General features: G+C 41.4%; 1 protein-coding gene across 1 annotated transcript; it reads left to right on the forward strand.

The window, feature by feature from the left end:
• The first annotated feature begins 1967 nt into the window (after positions 1–1967).
• Positions 1968–17224, forward strand: LOC134607692 (lymphocyte antigen 6E-like). The gene is made up of 3 exons (XM_063450234.1): positions 1968–2064; positions 16149–16271; positions 16953–17224. Exons 1-3 carry the CDS (start codon positions 2013–2015, stop codon positions 17156–17158), a joined length of 381 nt encoding a protein of 126 aa, XP_063306304.1. The 5' UTR covers positions 1968–2012; the 3' UTR covers positions 17159–17224.
• Positions 17225–17672: the final 448 nt, after the last annotated feature.

Genomic DNA, 17672 nt, shown 5'->3' on the forward strand with positions numbered 1-17672 from the left:
GCGTCAGTTATGGCCCATGAGGCAGAGCGTCAGTTATGGCCACGAGGCAGAGGGCCAGTTGTGGTCCATAAAGGCAGAAGGTCAGTTGTGGCCTATGAGGCAGAGTGTTAGTTATGGCCCATGAGACAATGGGTTAGTTATGGTTTATGAGGCAGAGGTCCTGTATGATGTCGATAAGGGGTGCCCAAAAGGTAGATCTCCATATGTTGTAAAACTACAACTCCTTTGATGCTTTGCAAGGTTTTAGCATGTCTTTAGAATGACAACGCCTCATGAAAGCTGTAGTTTTAAAACATTATTTATTTATTCATTTATAAAATATTTTACCAGGAAAGATACATTGAGATTTCTCTAGTTTCAAGTAAAATACAAAAGCAATATTAATACACAATATATACAAAATGTAACTTAGAACAGGTAGGAAATACATAATCAACCATGACAGGTGCATTCTGTTTTGAGAAATGGAGAAAGGGATCTCTTAAACAAGGGGTTCCCAACCCAGTCCTCAAGTACCCCCTACCAGTACACAATTTAGGGATTACCCAGTTGTGTCGCAAGTGTTTTTTTTCTTTCTAAAAACACCTCAGACACAACAGGGTAATCCCTAAATCCTGGACTGTTAATGGGTACTTGAGGACTGGGTTGGGAACCACAGTCTTAAAGAACTTTAGACCCGGGGAAGATTTGAAAGTGTGCGTCAGTTCTGGGGATCTACCTATGGTTCACCCCCTAATGTAGATGGATTGTCATTGCTGTAGAGGCGTGTCAAATTATAGTTCCTGTTCCTGTGACATTTTGCAATTGCCTCATTTATTGCTAAAATCCCCCCTTTATAATACTGTGATGCGCTGCGGAATGAGTTGGCGCTATAAATGCCAATAATAATAATAATTGAATTGCAGCGCACACTCTGTACTGGCCTTAATGACATTTCATACGATTTAACATGCAATTAAATGGTAACCCATCCTTTCATTAGGTGCAGTGACAGCCCCAATCCACTCCTCCATTATTTATTTTTAGGTTGTGATGGTGAAAACTCTTTGCACTGGCTTTTTCTAGGTGATTGTGTTGCCATTTGTGTTTTTCTTTTGTTTTGTATTATTTTATTACCGTATAATATGGTTTGTTAATATTTTCTTAAAATCTTTCCTGTCACCTATGGTTAAAGCAGGCGGGACACCCCACCCAGGACTGTGATTTCATTACAGGTTAATACATCCCAGAGGAAGGGATTAGTTCCTTAAAAATGTCTATAAAATGTATCTAAAAATTTATATAGAAATATAGACTTGTGGTGCCCCTAGCAGACTAGCGCCTACCATGGTGGATGTCAAATCGCTTTCTCCACTGCCGGACAATAATGTTTTTGATTTTTTCTATTTTCTCTATTGAATGTTTTTTATTTTTATTTTTATTTTATAAGCACATTTCCTTTTTATTTCCCTATTAGCAGATTAATAAATATCTAATAATAAAAGTAATTTTGCATGTTCTAGGACATTAGCTATGGTGGTCAAGGTGCTCGGAGCGTGGCTTTGTTTGAAGGCGAGTTGTTTATTGTAGTTTTTGTTACTGGACGTTTTGTGTTTATTGTAGTTTTTGTTACTTGACGTTTTGTGTTTATTGCTGGTGTTTTTGTTACTGGAAGCCTGTGATGTATCAAGTGCACACAACGTGACTGTGACAGGAGAAAATATTTGTTCTTCCTGAAGAAAAAAGGCCCAGGCCATAGGTTAACAAGGTGGTTTGAGAATTTCACCTGAAGTGCGGTGGACAGCTTCTACAACAATTATAGCTGCCTAGCAGCCACGCCTCGGTGCCAATAGCAGAGCTTGTCAATCTTTTCAGCAATGTGTGTTTAGAATAGAGAACGTGTTGAAATTCAATATGTTCCTTCTAACAACACTAATCAGCCGTCTTCATAGAAACCAGACTTCCCAAACACAGAATCCCTTAAATACGGAGCAGCCTGACTGCATGGTACCACTTGTTCCTTCGAAGCGATCATGGATACCATTAAGATCATCGTGGTGCTCACCACACTCTGCATTGGGACAGGTAAAAAGGCACGGGGGACTGAGGGGAAGATTTCTCACTTCATTGACTGCCATGAGTTGTTTATGTAGATATTGCGTCAGTGAAGTTGAACGTGTCTTTGCATTATTGATTTGTGACTGAGTTCTAGGATGACGATTTGGTGGGTTAATTAGTGGATTAATAATGATAGGATTGATTAACATGTCTATTCTGTAACCAGCCCTTTTTTCGCTATTTAAAGAAACAACAGTATGTATATATATGATACCTCAATAGTAATACAATGGTATCTAGATATACTTATCTGATATAGTCAAAACAGCCTCTCAAGGTCGTGGCCCAGTTCCTGACCTTTTACAACATATATATAGACACAAAGGAAAATGAGATACGGCTGTACATGATCTAAAACAGGAACAGAAAAAGATACATAGTGTGATACAGCAAACTAAATGGCAGTGCGCTGATATAATAATGCACTCACGAGATCAAAATGAATAATGCGCCAGAAAGGTGCCTGCCCTGATGAACTTGGGCGGCTGAATGTCTCCACTCTCCACTGGAACTCCAAGTGGACCAAAGTTGGAATGAGACTCCAATATAGGTAGGGCAAAATAAATATGTACATTTATTGTAGAAAAGAGCCACATTATAGATTAGCCACATTAAATGAAATAAAACAAAAAGAGGTCCTTTCGTTCCTATAAAAAGGAACTTCCTCAGGGACCAAAAGTAAATAATATGACAGTTAAAAACAATCAATACAAAAATACATACAATAACCCCCCCCAATGAGTCTCTATAAATAGGGCTGGGCCTTTAGTTCATAGGTGGATCCGGTGGGAGTTACCCTTGATTCCTTGATCCCATCCAGTTGTGGGGTATCCAGCGATCCTGTTCAGGTGTGGAGTAGGTGTTCTGGCGTTCAATCTTGGACCTCTTTTATTCCTTTTTTCGCTATTTACCTGGCCACCGGTTAAAGTGGCACTGTCATGGTTTTTATTTATTTCAGTTTTTAATCCTCACCCACTTTATATCTCAATGATGGCATTCCCTTCTTTGTCACTTGCTTTTATTATATTTATTATATTTATTATTTTTATTATTTTTTCTGCCTTGTGCTGGATCTGAATATCTGGGCATCTACATTATATTCTCCTCTCTATAGGAATTCTCTTCTTTGCCATTTTATGGGACACGTTTGACTGATGGATTGTGGGTAAATTAGTTTAGCAGCTGAAATGGAACTTTGATTGTGTTCCGCCTGATGTCACATATTGCCAAAGATCACGCTCCCTCCGAGAAAAAATAGTGCCCGCTTTTTCTTCTGTATAACTAAATACGAAGGAAAAAAACAAAAACTAAGAGAGATAGAGGGACAAATATTTATTGAAACATAGTTTAAAAGCAAAACCTATAAAGTAACAGAACCAATTTATTACTTTAACGCCACGCATCTACAACATTGTTATTTTACAATATATTGTGCTTTAAATTTCTATTGTCTATAGATTGCCAGACACCATATCTGTATATAATATTCCAACGACAGATAGACAGAACAAACTAGTTATAATTGGTTGCTGTTATTTTAGGAGACGCACACAGGGTATTAGACGTGGCTGAAATAAAATATATTTGTGGTCGGCTAATATCGTATAGTGAGATACCTTGTGATTGGAATCAAGTCGGTGTGGTGTGCCGGAACCGACGTAGAGGGTAGGCCTGAAAAAGAGGGCCTCCCTGAATGAATTGTATAAGAGGGAGAGGTGGGTGGGGTGAACAGCGTGCGTACGGCAAGGTAGGAAGGGGGGAGTGGCGTTCATATAGGAACGTTTAACTCCTCCCACAAATACAGGCCTTACGGCCTTAAACTTGTGGTCGGCTGATATCGTATAGTGAGATACCTTGTGATTGGAATCAAGTCGGTGTGGTGTGCCGGAACCGACGTAGAGGGTAGGCCTGAAAAAGAGGGCAAAAGGAAATGCCATAAAAACACACTTATATCACTATAATTATCGATCCGTCTTACTACTTATGCGTGGGAATGTTCCTGAATAATGTGCTGATTCCTTGTGCCTCTAATTGTCGGTACCGGTGTACTGCTACTGGATGTCGTGCTTATAGAAAGGACGTGAGGAATAGGAGCCAGTGGACCTATCTACTCTAATGACAAGAGTGCGAATGAGGAATGGTATTTGGAAGTAGTTAGAGAATGATTAGTGGAACCAGTATCTTGATTGTCTGGTTTGAATGTTGGCGTGACACGATGAAGTGTTTGTACCTTCTTAATTCCTTGGGGAGACATGATTTACTTAGTCTGATTAGTTGTGATCGTGGAGTTGTAGGGTTCCAGAACCCTTGCATGGTTGCAGGCACATAGATTTAAGACCTGGTTGTGTGCAGTTTAGGGAGACTGATACTGCCCAGTATTCCCGTCTGTATACGAACGTACTGTGAAGTGAGACCAACTATTTAACTTGATACCTTATGTTAATATGGGGTATGGTTTGAAAGGCTTGTCGAAAACTTGTATGACAGTTCGGTATAGTGTGATCGTGTGCGTATGAAGGTTTGAATAAAGGTGGCAAAAGAAGAAAAATACTACTGGGTGAACAGTATGCCTGTGGATGTCATGGTCCACTGAGTCTCGTAAGAATGTCACAACACTGTATTAAGTGTCTTAGAGCAACGAACAACATTCTAGATGATAACTCGTGTCGAGCCCCAATAGCCGGGTGACCGGAAGGGGATGCTGAATTGCAGATAATGCGTGAATGTTGTGACTAGGGAGAAGTAAGAGACTGAGTGACTCTTGGCTAGTAGACCCTAATAGATAGGAAATGCTGCAACCCTCGTCCTCTGTAGCCTTCTTAGAATTCCTGAAAAAGAACATGACAACAACAATGAGCACAAACAACAACAATATGGTTAAGTAATGTAGAACTGGCTAGCTAACTAGTGCCGAAGCGAAAAGCTCACTACCCCGTGACAAGTGAGGCCCTGCTAGTTGCCAAGCGGCTGGAGAGAGGCTCTACCTATGATTTGGGCGTGGGGCTCGAGCCACAAGCGTGGTGGCGGGGTGGCGGCCTCTCGGTGACAGTAAAAGATCCAAAAACGTGTGGCCGTGACAGGTGAGGCCCTAACTACAACCCGATAGGTGGGTGAATGCGAGGCTCTAACTATGATTTGGGTCGAGGGACGAAAATCTCCGTGTTGAGATTGGGGAGTTGGCCTCGCGGGTCCAGTTACGTTGTACAACTAAGGCCAGCACCTAACCCTAGAATAGCCGGTTCTCTGACCCTAGACGGGGGCTTGATAAGAGGGTAACGTAACGTGCTTGGTAACCCAAGTTGTGGTTGAGGAAAGGTACCCGGAGATCCCCAGACAGAGACAGAGGAAAAGAAGGGAGTGAAAGGAGGAAGAAAGAAGAGGGAAGGAACTGAAGTTGAGGGAAGGAAAATGATGAGCAGATTAGTGAAGTACTATGGAGATATAGCCGATAGTACAGTATCGAGAGACCCAGAGGGAGCCAAGGAGTCTCGTGATGGCTACTATAGAACCTGAAAGGAGATATATGAAGGCGTTGTGCACAGAAACTTTGTAGTAGCTGATGGAGAGAGGAGAGTGAACATAGCAAGGTAGCGAGTAACAATACGATTGTTACGTGTAGCGAGTACGAAAGAGTTGAGTGCAGCCGTGGCCTGACGAGGCAAGGCAGGAATCAAGCCCCCGTACCCCAATACCTGATCGAGTAACAACGTGGCCTAGCAGAGGCAGTTGTTTGGAAAGCGTAGAAAAACGAAAGTAAATCTGATAGAAACAGGTTACAATTGATTGGCTAATGGCTAATTGCGTAACAATTGTCGGGAACGTGACCGACAACACATTGATACGTGATAGAAACAGGCGACTACAGTGAACCAGTAATCGTCTACTAACAGCAGATGACAATATGAAATAACAAATGTAATTGTGAAACTAACAAAACATTACCTGAAATTCTAGCCTGTATTATATAACCTACAGAGACGATGCCACAACAAGGGTATTACATCTTATTACCTTAGCCAAAGTAGAAAGTGACAAGACAAGCAGCCCGATAACAGTGAGAGAATGAATATCACATGGTGAAGTGGCTGAATAATAGATAACCACGGTTAAAACAGTAACATTTGCGGAACTAATGTAATCGCAATTGAGACAGGCAATTATACTGTCAACTGAACAGTCTGAGTCAACCGTGATTTAATCACTAACGGCATTACCCACCATGTAGGACCACAAAAAATGAAACCAAGTTATTAATGTGTCACACCCGTGTTCGGTAGCAGCCCAAAACAGCGAAACTGACAGTTACAGAAAATTGCAACATTGCTAAGGAAACCACCGAAATCCCAAATATACTGACTGTAGAAAGGTGGCAATGTAATAGGTGCCAATGTGAAACTATGGAAGTGGAACCTGCAACGAACATATTCCGCATAAATATACAGACATAAATGACATGATTACCAAAATCAAATAGTTTGTCGAAATGTAACCTAATTGCCAGACTCACACGAATCGTATTGTTTGAGAGTTTCAAGCGTACAGTTAGATCGTTCGTGAGTTTGAGCGTATGAAAAACAGGTCATAACATGCACTGGCGTTGTATGGCGGGAATAGCCCGAATGAGGCCATTCCCACCGATTACCTGAATGTTCGTTAGATGTCGGTTTGATACCCCATCGTGTAACAACGTGGCCTTAGTCCGGGCAGTTGTTTGAAATGCGGACGAACTTAATGGTACCTGAAAGAAATGGTGATAACAGCGAAGCAGTGATTGTCCAAAGAAAACAAATGACAGTATGCAACATTAATCGTAATTAGCGGGGAATGTGCCATGGCGGTAACGCCTGAACCCGAGGTAATTCGATACATGTATAACAGGAGTTGCTAAAACGTCCGTGGTAGCAAGCAATGCAGACAGGAAGTGTCCCCAGGAATCATACTTGGATGTTTAGTTAATTTGTAAACCTATGGTTTATAAGTGGACATGCTCTAAACACTGAAACCCACAATATCTGCATAATTTACCTAAGATTCAAACCTATTTACCACTTACAGCTGGTAGCCATTAAGCGAACGACATGGCTATATCCCATAGGCTGCACCTCAGCAGAACAAAACATGGAAATAGGAAAAAAAATAATTAATAGAAGATAATGATTAAGGTATAAATTACTTGCTTTCTCTTAATAGGAGTTTGTGCTTACTAAGCCAATATTATAGTCACGGTGAGAGACTCCCAGCATGCAATAGGGGGGTAGCTGGGGGAGCAGATGGCTCTCAGCATAAGCAGAGACCTGTCATGTGGAGTCCGGAATCTTAATCAGGTAATATGTGCATTTTCCATCCCTGCCGGCTTGCCTGTCACAACCTGTCCTAAAGCAGACTCACAAAACAAGATGTACCAGGATATAAGACCACAGCCATAACAAATCACCTTCATAGAACTGGATCTGGTGTAACTCACACCTGAATCCACACACATGACACCCTCCATGTCATCGTCTCACTGTAGATCGTGAATACGCTGCCTCTGATACTCCAGCTGAGGACTATGACTCTTATGATGCACAGCCAGACAACCCTAAATACCATGTACTAATGAACTAATACTGAGGCAGGGAGTCCACGGATCTTAAAACACATGAAACATATTGTCACAAACTGACTGCCTACTAAAAGAACTGCATCCTCAGGCACAGCAGATTATATGGACTGCCACTCTCACAATGCATACAGTTTAATTGTCGACCAGCAAATAGCCCTAGCGCGGCTATTTGCTGGTTACCTTAGCGTTCGTTTGTTCGTTGCCCGAGGTGGAGCGGGGGAACTGAGAGAACGCCGGACCGGAAGAGGTGAGGACCGGAAGAGACCAGGACCGGAAGAGGCGAGGACCGGAGGAGCGTGAGCGAGGACCGGAAGTTCGGCTGTCACTGAGAGTGAACAGCGTGCGTACGGCAAGGTAGGAAGGGGGGAGTGGCGTTCATATAGGAACGTTTAACTCCTCCCACAAATACAGGCCTTACGGCCTTAAACATATATATCAGGGTTCTGTAATCGTGGGGGAAAGAGTGAGAAAATATGGGGAGAAATGAATGGGGGGAGTTATAAAAGTCAAAGTTAGCAGACAGTAAGAGAAAATAATAACTGAAGAAGAAGAGTGTTGTTTAACAGTAATTATTATTGGTTATTATTATTATTGGTATTTATATAGTGGCAACTAATTCCGCAGCGCTTTACAATATTACGAAAGGGGGAAGAATTTACAATAAATGAGACAATTACACATTGACAAAGGAACAATAGGTAGACGAGGGCCTTGCTCAAATGAGCTTACAGTTTAGAGGTGGGGTACAAATACACAACAGGACAGCAAGTATGACAGCCACCAAACAAGGTGGAAAAGTATCAGAGCTTGAGGTTAGAGTGGAGTGTGGCTTTTAGGAGAGCGCAAGATTTGGATAAGTATAGATAAGTTACTCTGGGAGTCCATAAGCATTTCCGACCAGATGTGTTTTGAGGGACTTCTTAAATAATTGAAGACTAGGGGAGAGTCTGATGGGGTTGACAGGCTGTTGCCCGCGAGAAGTCCTGCAAGCGCGAGTTAGCAGTAAGGGTGCGAGCAGCGGACAGGAGAAGGTCACCGGCAGAGCAGAAAGACCGAGAAGGGGCATATCTATGGATACAGGAAGAAATGTAAGAGGGGCTAGAGTTGATTAGAGCTTTATAGGTAAGGTTTAGTATTTTGAATTGACACCTATGTGATACAGGAAGCCAATGTAAGAATTGACAGAAAGGGTGATGTATGGGAGGAGCGACGGGTGAGGAAGATCAGCCTGGCGGCAGCATTCATTGCCGATTGTAGCGGGGCAGTTCAGCTTTTGGGGAGACCAACTACGAGAAAGTTACAGTAGTCCATGCGAGACATTACCAGAGCATGAACAAGCTCCTTGGCAGCATCTTGCGTGAGAAATGAACCCCAACGTGCGTTTCGCCGGTATGCGCGTTTCGCCTGAAGAGCCGCAGACCAGCGAAATGCACATCGGGGCTCATTTCATCATACTGACCATTCCCACCACTGACAAATGGAGCATTATCTCCAGTTTCCAGCACTAGGGATCTGCTGCACCTCACTTAAACTAACAGGAAACCGGTGATTAGGGTCATTTTTTGGACAGCACGTTCTCTTTTTTGAGGCAGACAGGTAGTTAGATACTGACCTACAGATAGGTGCCCTCGAAGGCACAGTCAGCCTGAATACCCTCACCTAACATTACAGGGGATTTCAGACCAATGCAGTTAGCTAGCTAAATTTTCTCATGCTAGACAGGTGCCCTCGAAAGCACAGCTAGATTTTCTCCTCCTCAGAACCTATTCACTACTGATACATTGTATCACCAGGCAGTTTATTAGGAAACATAGGCAGTTTATTTCACTTATTATATCATCTTGATTCTACCAGCTTTATTGATTCTGCCGTGATATTAACTTCTGGTGTTTATTTTGGGGTAACATTTAACTGGTCCTGCATTATATTTGAGACCAAGCCAAGTTTATGCGTATTGCTGAGACAGCATAACACAGTGGTTACTCACCACTTATGTTCTTTTGCAATTCTATATCCTATGTTTCACTATCCTCTCTTCTCTTAATGAGATACGATGTTGTGATGGACATTAGATCAATTGTATCTTTTGCAAGAGGATAGTGCTTCACTTCGCTTCACCCTTATTGGCTTCCTACACTATATCTATATCTGTTGTATTAGTGGCAATTCTCCAGGGCATTTTTTTTACCTCTGGACCTACCTTTTATCCTATATACATATATGTCATATATTTAATTATAGTATCATTTATTTCTATATTGTACTAAGGGTTACCCCCTTATCTGTCCCGTGCTGATTATATCCAGATGATCATTGGCTTCACCTTCTCTAGCTCTGCTTAAGGCTGTTTCTGCAGGGATTGGTGATGTGCGTCCAGTGATTATTATTCATTATCAGTAGTTACTATTGATAATCAGTAGTAATTATTGGTTATCAGCAGTTATTATTGGTGATCAGTAGTTTTTATTGGTTACCAGTAGTTACTATTGGTAATCAGTATGTATTATTGGTTATCAGTAGTAATTATTGGTAATCAGTAGTTCTTATTGGTAATCAGTAGTTATTATTGGTTATCAGTAGTTACTATTGGTAATCAGTAGGTATTATTGGTAATCAGTAGTAATTATTGATTATCAGTAGTTATTATTGGTAATCAGTAGTTATTATTGGTAATCAGTAGTAATTATTGCTAATCAGTAGTGATTATTGATTATCAGTACTTATTATTGGTAATCAGTTGTTATTATTGATTATCAGTAGTTATTATTGGTAATCAGTTGTTATTATTGATTATCAGTAGTTATTATTGCTAATCAGTAGTGATTATTGATTATCAGTAGTTATTATTGGTTATCAGTAGTTATTATTGATTATCATTAGGTATTATTGGTAATCAGTAGTTATTATTGATAATCAGTAGTAATTGTTGCTAATCAGTAGTTATTATTGATTATCATTATGTATTATTGGTTATCAGTAGTTATTATTTGGTTATCAGTAGTTATTATTGATTATCATTATGTATTATTGGTTATCAGTAGTTATTATTGGTAATCAGTAGTTATTATTGGTTACCAGTAGTTACTATTGGTAATCAGTAGGTATTATTGGTTATTATTATTATTATTATTATTATTATTATTGCAATTTATATAGCGCCAACAGATTCCGTAGCGCTTTACAATATTATGAGAAGGGATTTAACTATAAATAGGACAGTTATCAGTAGTTATTATTGGTAATCAGTAGTAATTATTGATTACCATTAGGTATTATTGGTAATCAGTAGTTATTATTGATTATCATTAGGTATTATTGGTAATCAGTAGTTATTATTGATTATCATTAGGTAGTATTGGTAATCAGTAGTTATTATTGGTAATCGGTAATAATTATTGGTAATCAGTAGTGATGATTGATTATCAGTAGTTATTATTGGTAATCAGTAGTTATTATTGATTATCATTAGGTATTATTGGTAATCAGTAGTTATTATTGGTTATCAGTAGTTATTATTGGTAATCAGTAGTTATTATTGATTATCAGTAGTTATTATTGGTTATCAGTAGTGATTATTGATTATCAGTAGTTATTATTGGTTATCAGTAGTTATTATTGGTAATCAGCAGTGATTATTGATTATCAGTAGTTATTATTGGTTATCAGTAGTTATTATTGGTAATCAGTAGTTCTTATTGGTTATCAGTAGTTATTATTGGTTATCAGTAGTTATTAGTGGTTATCAGTAGTTATTATTGGTAATCAGTATTGATTATTGATTATCAGTAGTTATTATTGGTAATCAGTAGTGATTATTGATTATCAGCAGTTATTATTGGTTATCAGTAGTGATTATTGATTATCAGTAGTTATTATTGGTTATCAGTAGTTATTATTGGTAATCAGTAGTTCTTATTGGTTATCAGTAGTGATTATTGGTTATCAGTAGTTATTAGTGGTTATCAGTAGTTATTATTGGTAATCAGTATTGATTTTTGGTAATCAGTAGTTCTTATTGGTTATCAGTGGTTAGTATTGGTAATCAGTAGTTATTATTGGTTATCAGTAGTGATTATTGATTATCAGTAGTTATTATTGGTTATCAGTAGTGATTATTGATTATCAGTAGTTATTGGTTATCAGTAGTGATTATTAATTATCAGTAGTTATTATTGGTTATCAGTAGTTATTATCAGCTTTCGGTAGTTATCATCGGCTTTAAGTAGTTATCGGTTATCAGTAATTATAATTGATTATTAGTAGTTATTATCAGTAAACATTCAGTAATTGTTATTGATTATCAGTAGTCACTATTGATAATCATTAGTTCTTATTGATAATAATACTCCTACACTTTCACTGATTTCCTGGATAGTTCTGCGTGATCCTGCGAGTGAGAGAGTTTATGTGGCTGTATATTGGTTACCATGGTTACATTATACAGTGTGATAGATGATAGCATAGGCCGCGCATTGAGAGGGTTCATCTGCAAGTCTATAGCTTTAATATTAGCAATGCATCTTGGGAGTTGTGGTTCTGTGGTCACTATAGCTATTATACTATTCATTTTATAGTGTTTTACTTAACAACATTGTGCCATCAGAAGCACTGTCTGAGGACACCTTGATAGGGAATTTCTCTGCTCACATAACATGCTATCAGTGCTCCTGTTTGGGAATTTCTCTGCTCACATAACATGCTATCAGTGCTCCTGTTTGGGAATTTCTCTGCTCACATAACCTGCTATCAGTGCTCCTGTTTGGGGCATTTCTCTGCTCACATAACCTGCTATCAGTGCTCCTGTTTGGGCATTTCTCTGCTCACATAACCTGCTATCAGTGCTCCTGTTTGGGGCATTTCTCTGCTCACATAACCTGCTATCAGTGCTCCTGTTTGGGCATTTCTCTGCTCACATAACATGCTATCAGTGCTCCTGTTTGGGGCATTTCTCTGCTCACATAACATGCTATCAGTGCTCCTGTTTGGGGCATTTCTCTGCTCACATAACCTGCTATCAGTGCTCCTGTTTGGGGCATTTCTCTGCTCACATAACATGCTATCAGTGCTCCTGTTTGGGCATTTCTCTGCTCACATAACATGCTATCAGTGCTCCTGTTTGGGGCATTTCTCTGCTCACATAACATGCTATCAGTGCTCCTGTTTGGGCATTTCTCTGCTCACATAACCTGCTATCAGTGCTCCTGTTTGGACATTTCTCTGCTCACATAACCTGCTATCAGTGCTCCTGTTTGGGCATTTCTCTGCTCACATAACCTGCTATCAGTGCTCCTGTTTGGGCATTTCTCTGCTCACATAACATGCTATCAGTGCTCCTGTTTGGGAATTTCTCTGCTCACATAACATGCTATCAGTGCTCCTGTTTGGACATTTCTCTGCTCACATAACCTGCTATCAGTGCTCCTGTTTGGGGCATTTCTCTGCTCACATAACCTGCTATCAGTGCTCCTGTTTGGGCATTTCTCTGCTCACATAACCTGCTATCAGTGCTCCTGTTTGGGCATTTCTCTGCTCACATAACATGCTATCAGTGCTCCTGTTTGGGGCATTTCTCTGCTCACATAACCTGCTATCAGTGCTCCTGTTTGGGCATTTCTCTGCTCACATAACATGCTATCAGTGCTCCTGTTTGGACATTTCTCTGCTCACATAACCTGCTATCAGTGCTCCTGTTTGGGCATTTCTCTGCTCACATAACCTGCTATCAGTGCTCCTGTTTGGGCATTTCTCTGCTCACATAACATGCTATCAGTGCTCCTGTTTGGGCATTTCTCTGCTCACATAACATGCTATCAGTGCTCCTGTTTGGACATTTCTCTGCTCACATAACCTGCTATCAGTGCTCCTGTTTGGGCATTTCTCTGCTCACATAACCTGCTATCAGTGCTCCTGTTTGGGCATTTCTCTGCTCACATAACATGCTATCAGTGCTCCTGTTTGGACATTTCTCTGCTCACATAACCTGCTATCAGTGCTCCTGTTTGGGCATTTCTCTGCTCACATAACCTGCTATCAGTGCTCCTGTTTGGGCATTTCTCTGCTCACATAACATGCTATCAGTGCTCCTGTTTGGGGCATTTCTCTGCTCACATAACCTGCTATCAGTGCTCCTGTTTGGGCATTTCTCTGCTCACATAACCTGCTATCAGTGCTCCTGTTTGGACATTTCTCTGCTCACATAACCTGCTATCAGTGCTCCTGTTTGGGCATTTCTCTGCTCACATAACCTGCTATCAGTGCTCCTGTTTGGACATTTCTCTGCTCACATAACCTGCTATCAGTGCTCCTGTTTGGGGCATTTCTCTGCTCACATAACCTGCTATCAGTGCTCCTGTTTGGACATTTCTCTGCTCACATAACCTGCTATCAGTGCTCCTGTTTGGGCATTTCTCTGCTCACATAACATGCTATCAGTGCTCCTGTTTGGGCATTTCTCTGCTCACATAACATGCTATCAGTGCTCCTGTTTGGACATTTCTCTGCTCACATAACATGCTATCAGTGCTCCTGTTTGGGGCATTTCTCTGCTCACATAACCTGCTATCAGTGCTCCTGTTTGGGGCATTTCTCTGCTCACATAACATGCTATCAGTGCTCCTGTTTGGGCATTTCTCTGCTCACATAACATGCTATCAGTGCTCCTGTTTGGGCATTTCTCTGCTCACATAACATGCTATCAGTGCTCCTGTTTGGGCATTTCTCTGCTCACATAACATGCTATCAGTGCTCCTGTTTGGACATTTCTCTGCTCACATAACATGCTATCAGTGCTCCTGTTTGGGGCATTTCTCTGCTCACATAACCTGCTATCAGTGCTCCTGTTTGGGGCATTTCTCTGCTCACATAACATGCTATCAGTGCTCCTGTTTGGGCATTTCTCTGCTCACATAACATGCTATCAGTGCTCCTGTTTGGGCATTTCTCTGCTCACATAACATGCTATCAGTGCTCCTGTTTGGGGCATTTCTCTGCTCACATAACCTGCTATCAGTGCTCCTGTTTGGGACATTTCTCTGCTCACATAACATGCTATCAGTGCTCCTGTTTGGGGCATTTCTCTGCTCACATAACCTGCTATCAGTGCTCCTGTTTGGACATTTCTCTGCTCACATAACCTGCTATCAGTGCTCCTGTTTGGGGCATTTCTCTGCTCACATAACATGCTATCAGTGCTCCTGTTTGGGGCATTTCTCTGCTCACATAACCTGCTATCAGTGCTCCTGTTTGGGCATTTCTCTGCTCACATAACCTGCTATCAGTGCTCCTGTTTGGGGCATTTCTCTGCTCACATAACCTGCTATCAGTGCTCCTGTTTGGACATTTCTCTGCTCACATAACATGCTATCAGTGCTCCTGTTTGGGCATTTCTCTGCTCACATAACATGCTATCAGTGCTCCTGTTTGGGAATTTCTCTGCTCACATAACCTGCTATCAGTGCTCCTGTTTGGGCATTTCTCTGCTCACATAACCTGCTATCAGTGCTCCTGTTTGGGCATTTCTCTGCTCACATAACATGCTATCAGTGCTCCTGTTTGGGAATTTCTCTGCTCACATAACCTGCTATCAGTGCTCCTGTTTGGGGCATTTCTCTGCTCACATAACATGCTATCAGTGCTCCTGTTTGGGGCATTTCTCTGCTCACATAACATGCTATCAGTGCTCCTGTTTGGGCATTTCTCTGCTCACATAACCTGCTATCAGTGCTCCTGTTTGGGCATTTCTCTGCTCACATAACCTGCTATCAGTGCTCCTGTTTGGGGCATTTCTCTGCTCACATAACCTGCTATCAGTGCTCCTGTTTGGGGCATTTCTCTGCTCACATAACATGCTATCAGTGCTCCTGTTTGGACATTTCTCTGCTCACATAACATGCTATCAGTGCTCCTGTTTGGGGCATTTCTCTGCTCACATAACCTGCTATCAGTGCTCCTGTTTGGGGCATTTCTCTGCTCACATAACCTGCTATCAGTGCTCCTGTTTGGGCATTTCTCTGCTCACATAACCTGCTATCAGTGCTCCTGTTTGGGGCATTTCTCTGCTCACATAACCTGCTATCAGTGCTCCTGTTTGGGGCATTTTTGTTGGTTTGACAGCTTGGTTCCCCTGATTTTCTAAATGTCCCAAAATTGCACACAGAAGCTGAGCCCCATTAAAATCACAGATTTGCCGGCAATCCCAATATATCACGGTAAAAAAACACACAAACACAAACAATGCAACTGATGACAGACAAGGGACAGACAAAATTAGCAAAACTCGAAAGCATGTAGAAGCCAATTGACCCCTGCCATCAATGTTTTCACTGGGTTTTTCTTTGGTTGAGTTTGTCATTCAGTGTCCGACGGGCAAGAGATTTATTTTGTTTTTTTTCAGAGTGCCACAATTTACTTTAAACATTTAATGACATCACTTCTCCTCTGTTCACAGCTATGTCTTTACAATGCTATACGTGTACGAGCCAGACCTCAAATGCCAACTGTATTACCACAACCACTAACTGCACCACTGGTCAGACGTACTGCATGACCTCGTCCACATCAGCTGGAGTTGGTAAGATCCTAAACACCTATCTTTACAGAAATCCTTCAACATGATACAGTAACTAGCTAACGAATGATTTAGAAAACTACACACTAAAATACACATTCGCGATGGAACGCTGGTACTCCGTCACTTGGGCACGTTCCCTTATCACAGCACGTTCCCTTATTACAGCACGTTCCCCCATCACAGCATGTTCCCTTATTACAGCACGTTCCCTTATCACAGCACGTTCCCTTATTACAGCACGTTCCCTTATCACAGCATGTTCCCTTATCACAGCACGTTTCCCCATCACAGCACGTTCCCTCATCACAGCACGTTCCCCCATCACAGCACGTTCCCTTATTACAGCACGTTCCCTTATGACAGCACGTTCCCCCATCACAGCACATTACCCCATCACAGCACGTTCCCTCATCACAGCACGTTCCCCCATCACAGCACGTTCCCTCATCACAGCACGTTCCCTCATCACAGCACGTTCCCTCATCACATTATGTTCCCTCATCACAGCACGTTCCCTCATCACAGCACGTTCCCTCATCACAGCACGTTCCCTCATCACATTATGTTCCCTCATCACAGCACGTTCCCCTTATAACAGCATGTTCCCCCATCACAGCACGTTCCTTTGTCAGTATTATAATAACTAATTGCCAGTAAAATGTATTTCTCTTTGTACTGCAGCTGGTGTATCATTTGCTTCAATCACTAAGACGTGTGCGGCGGCCTGTACGGCTGTGAGTGCTGGAATCTCCTTGGCCTCCAGTTCCGTGTCTTGCTGCACCACTGACCTGTGCAACACAAGCGGCGCCACCAGCATTAAATCTGGAGTCACCATCCTGGCTGTGACTGCCGGACTAATCTTAGCCCTGCTGAAGAATTCTCTGTGAATGTTAAATGGTTCATAAACTGTAACCAAACATGTGAAACTTCATTAAACAAATTGTAACATAAAACATCACTTTGTACGTGAATTTATCAATAAATCTGGAAACATTGTGATCTAAAGGAAAACTATAGCATTAGAAATACAAGTTATGGGTTCCCTGTGAGCATTACACACAGAATTTAACTTACCTTATTTCTCCTGGTGCGCTTGGTGCTGCTACCCCACCTACTCAGCTGAGATTATCAATACCGACAATTTCAACCAATTCAATGCTTTCCCCTAAGGAAGTTTTGGGCGGCTTGTGTGCATGCTCAACATATCACCATGCTGCACCAATTAGCATCTCCTTATAGAGATACTTTGAGTCAATCGTTGCAGGACCGAACTCAGGAAGTCCTAGTGACAGCCTGGACCACCATCATGAAGTGACAACCATGACGGTTGTCATGTGCCCAGCGGTCCTGGGCCCCACATTCCCAATCTGCAACAGTGGAACTACCACCAGTGCAGCTGCA

This window comes from Pelobates fuscus, chromosome 4 (assembly GCF_036172605.1).
Source record: "Pelobates fuscus isolate aPelFus1 chromosome 4, aPelFus1.pri, whole genome shotgun sequence".
NCBI lineage: Eukaryota > Metazoa > Chordata > Amphibia > Anura > Pelobatidae > Pelobates > Pelobates fuscus.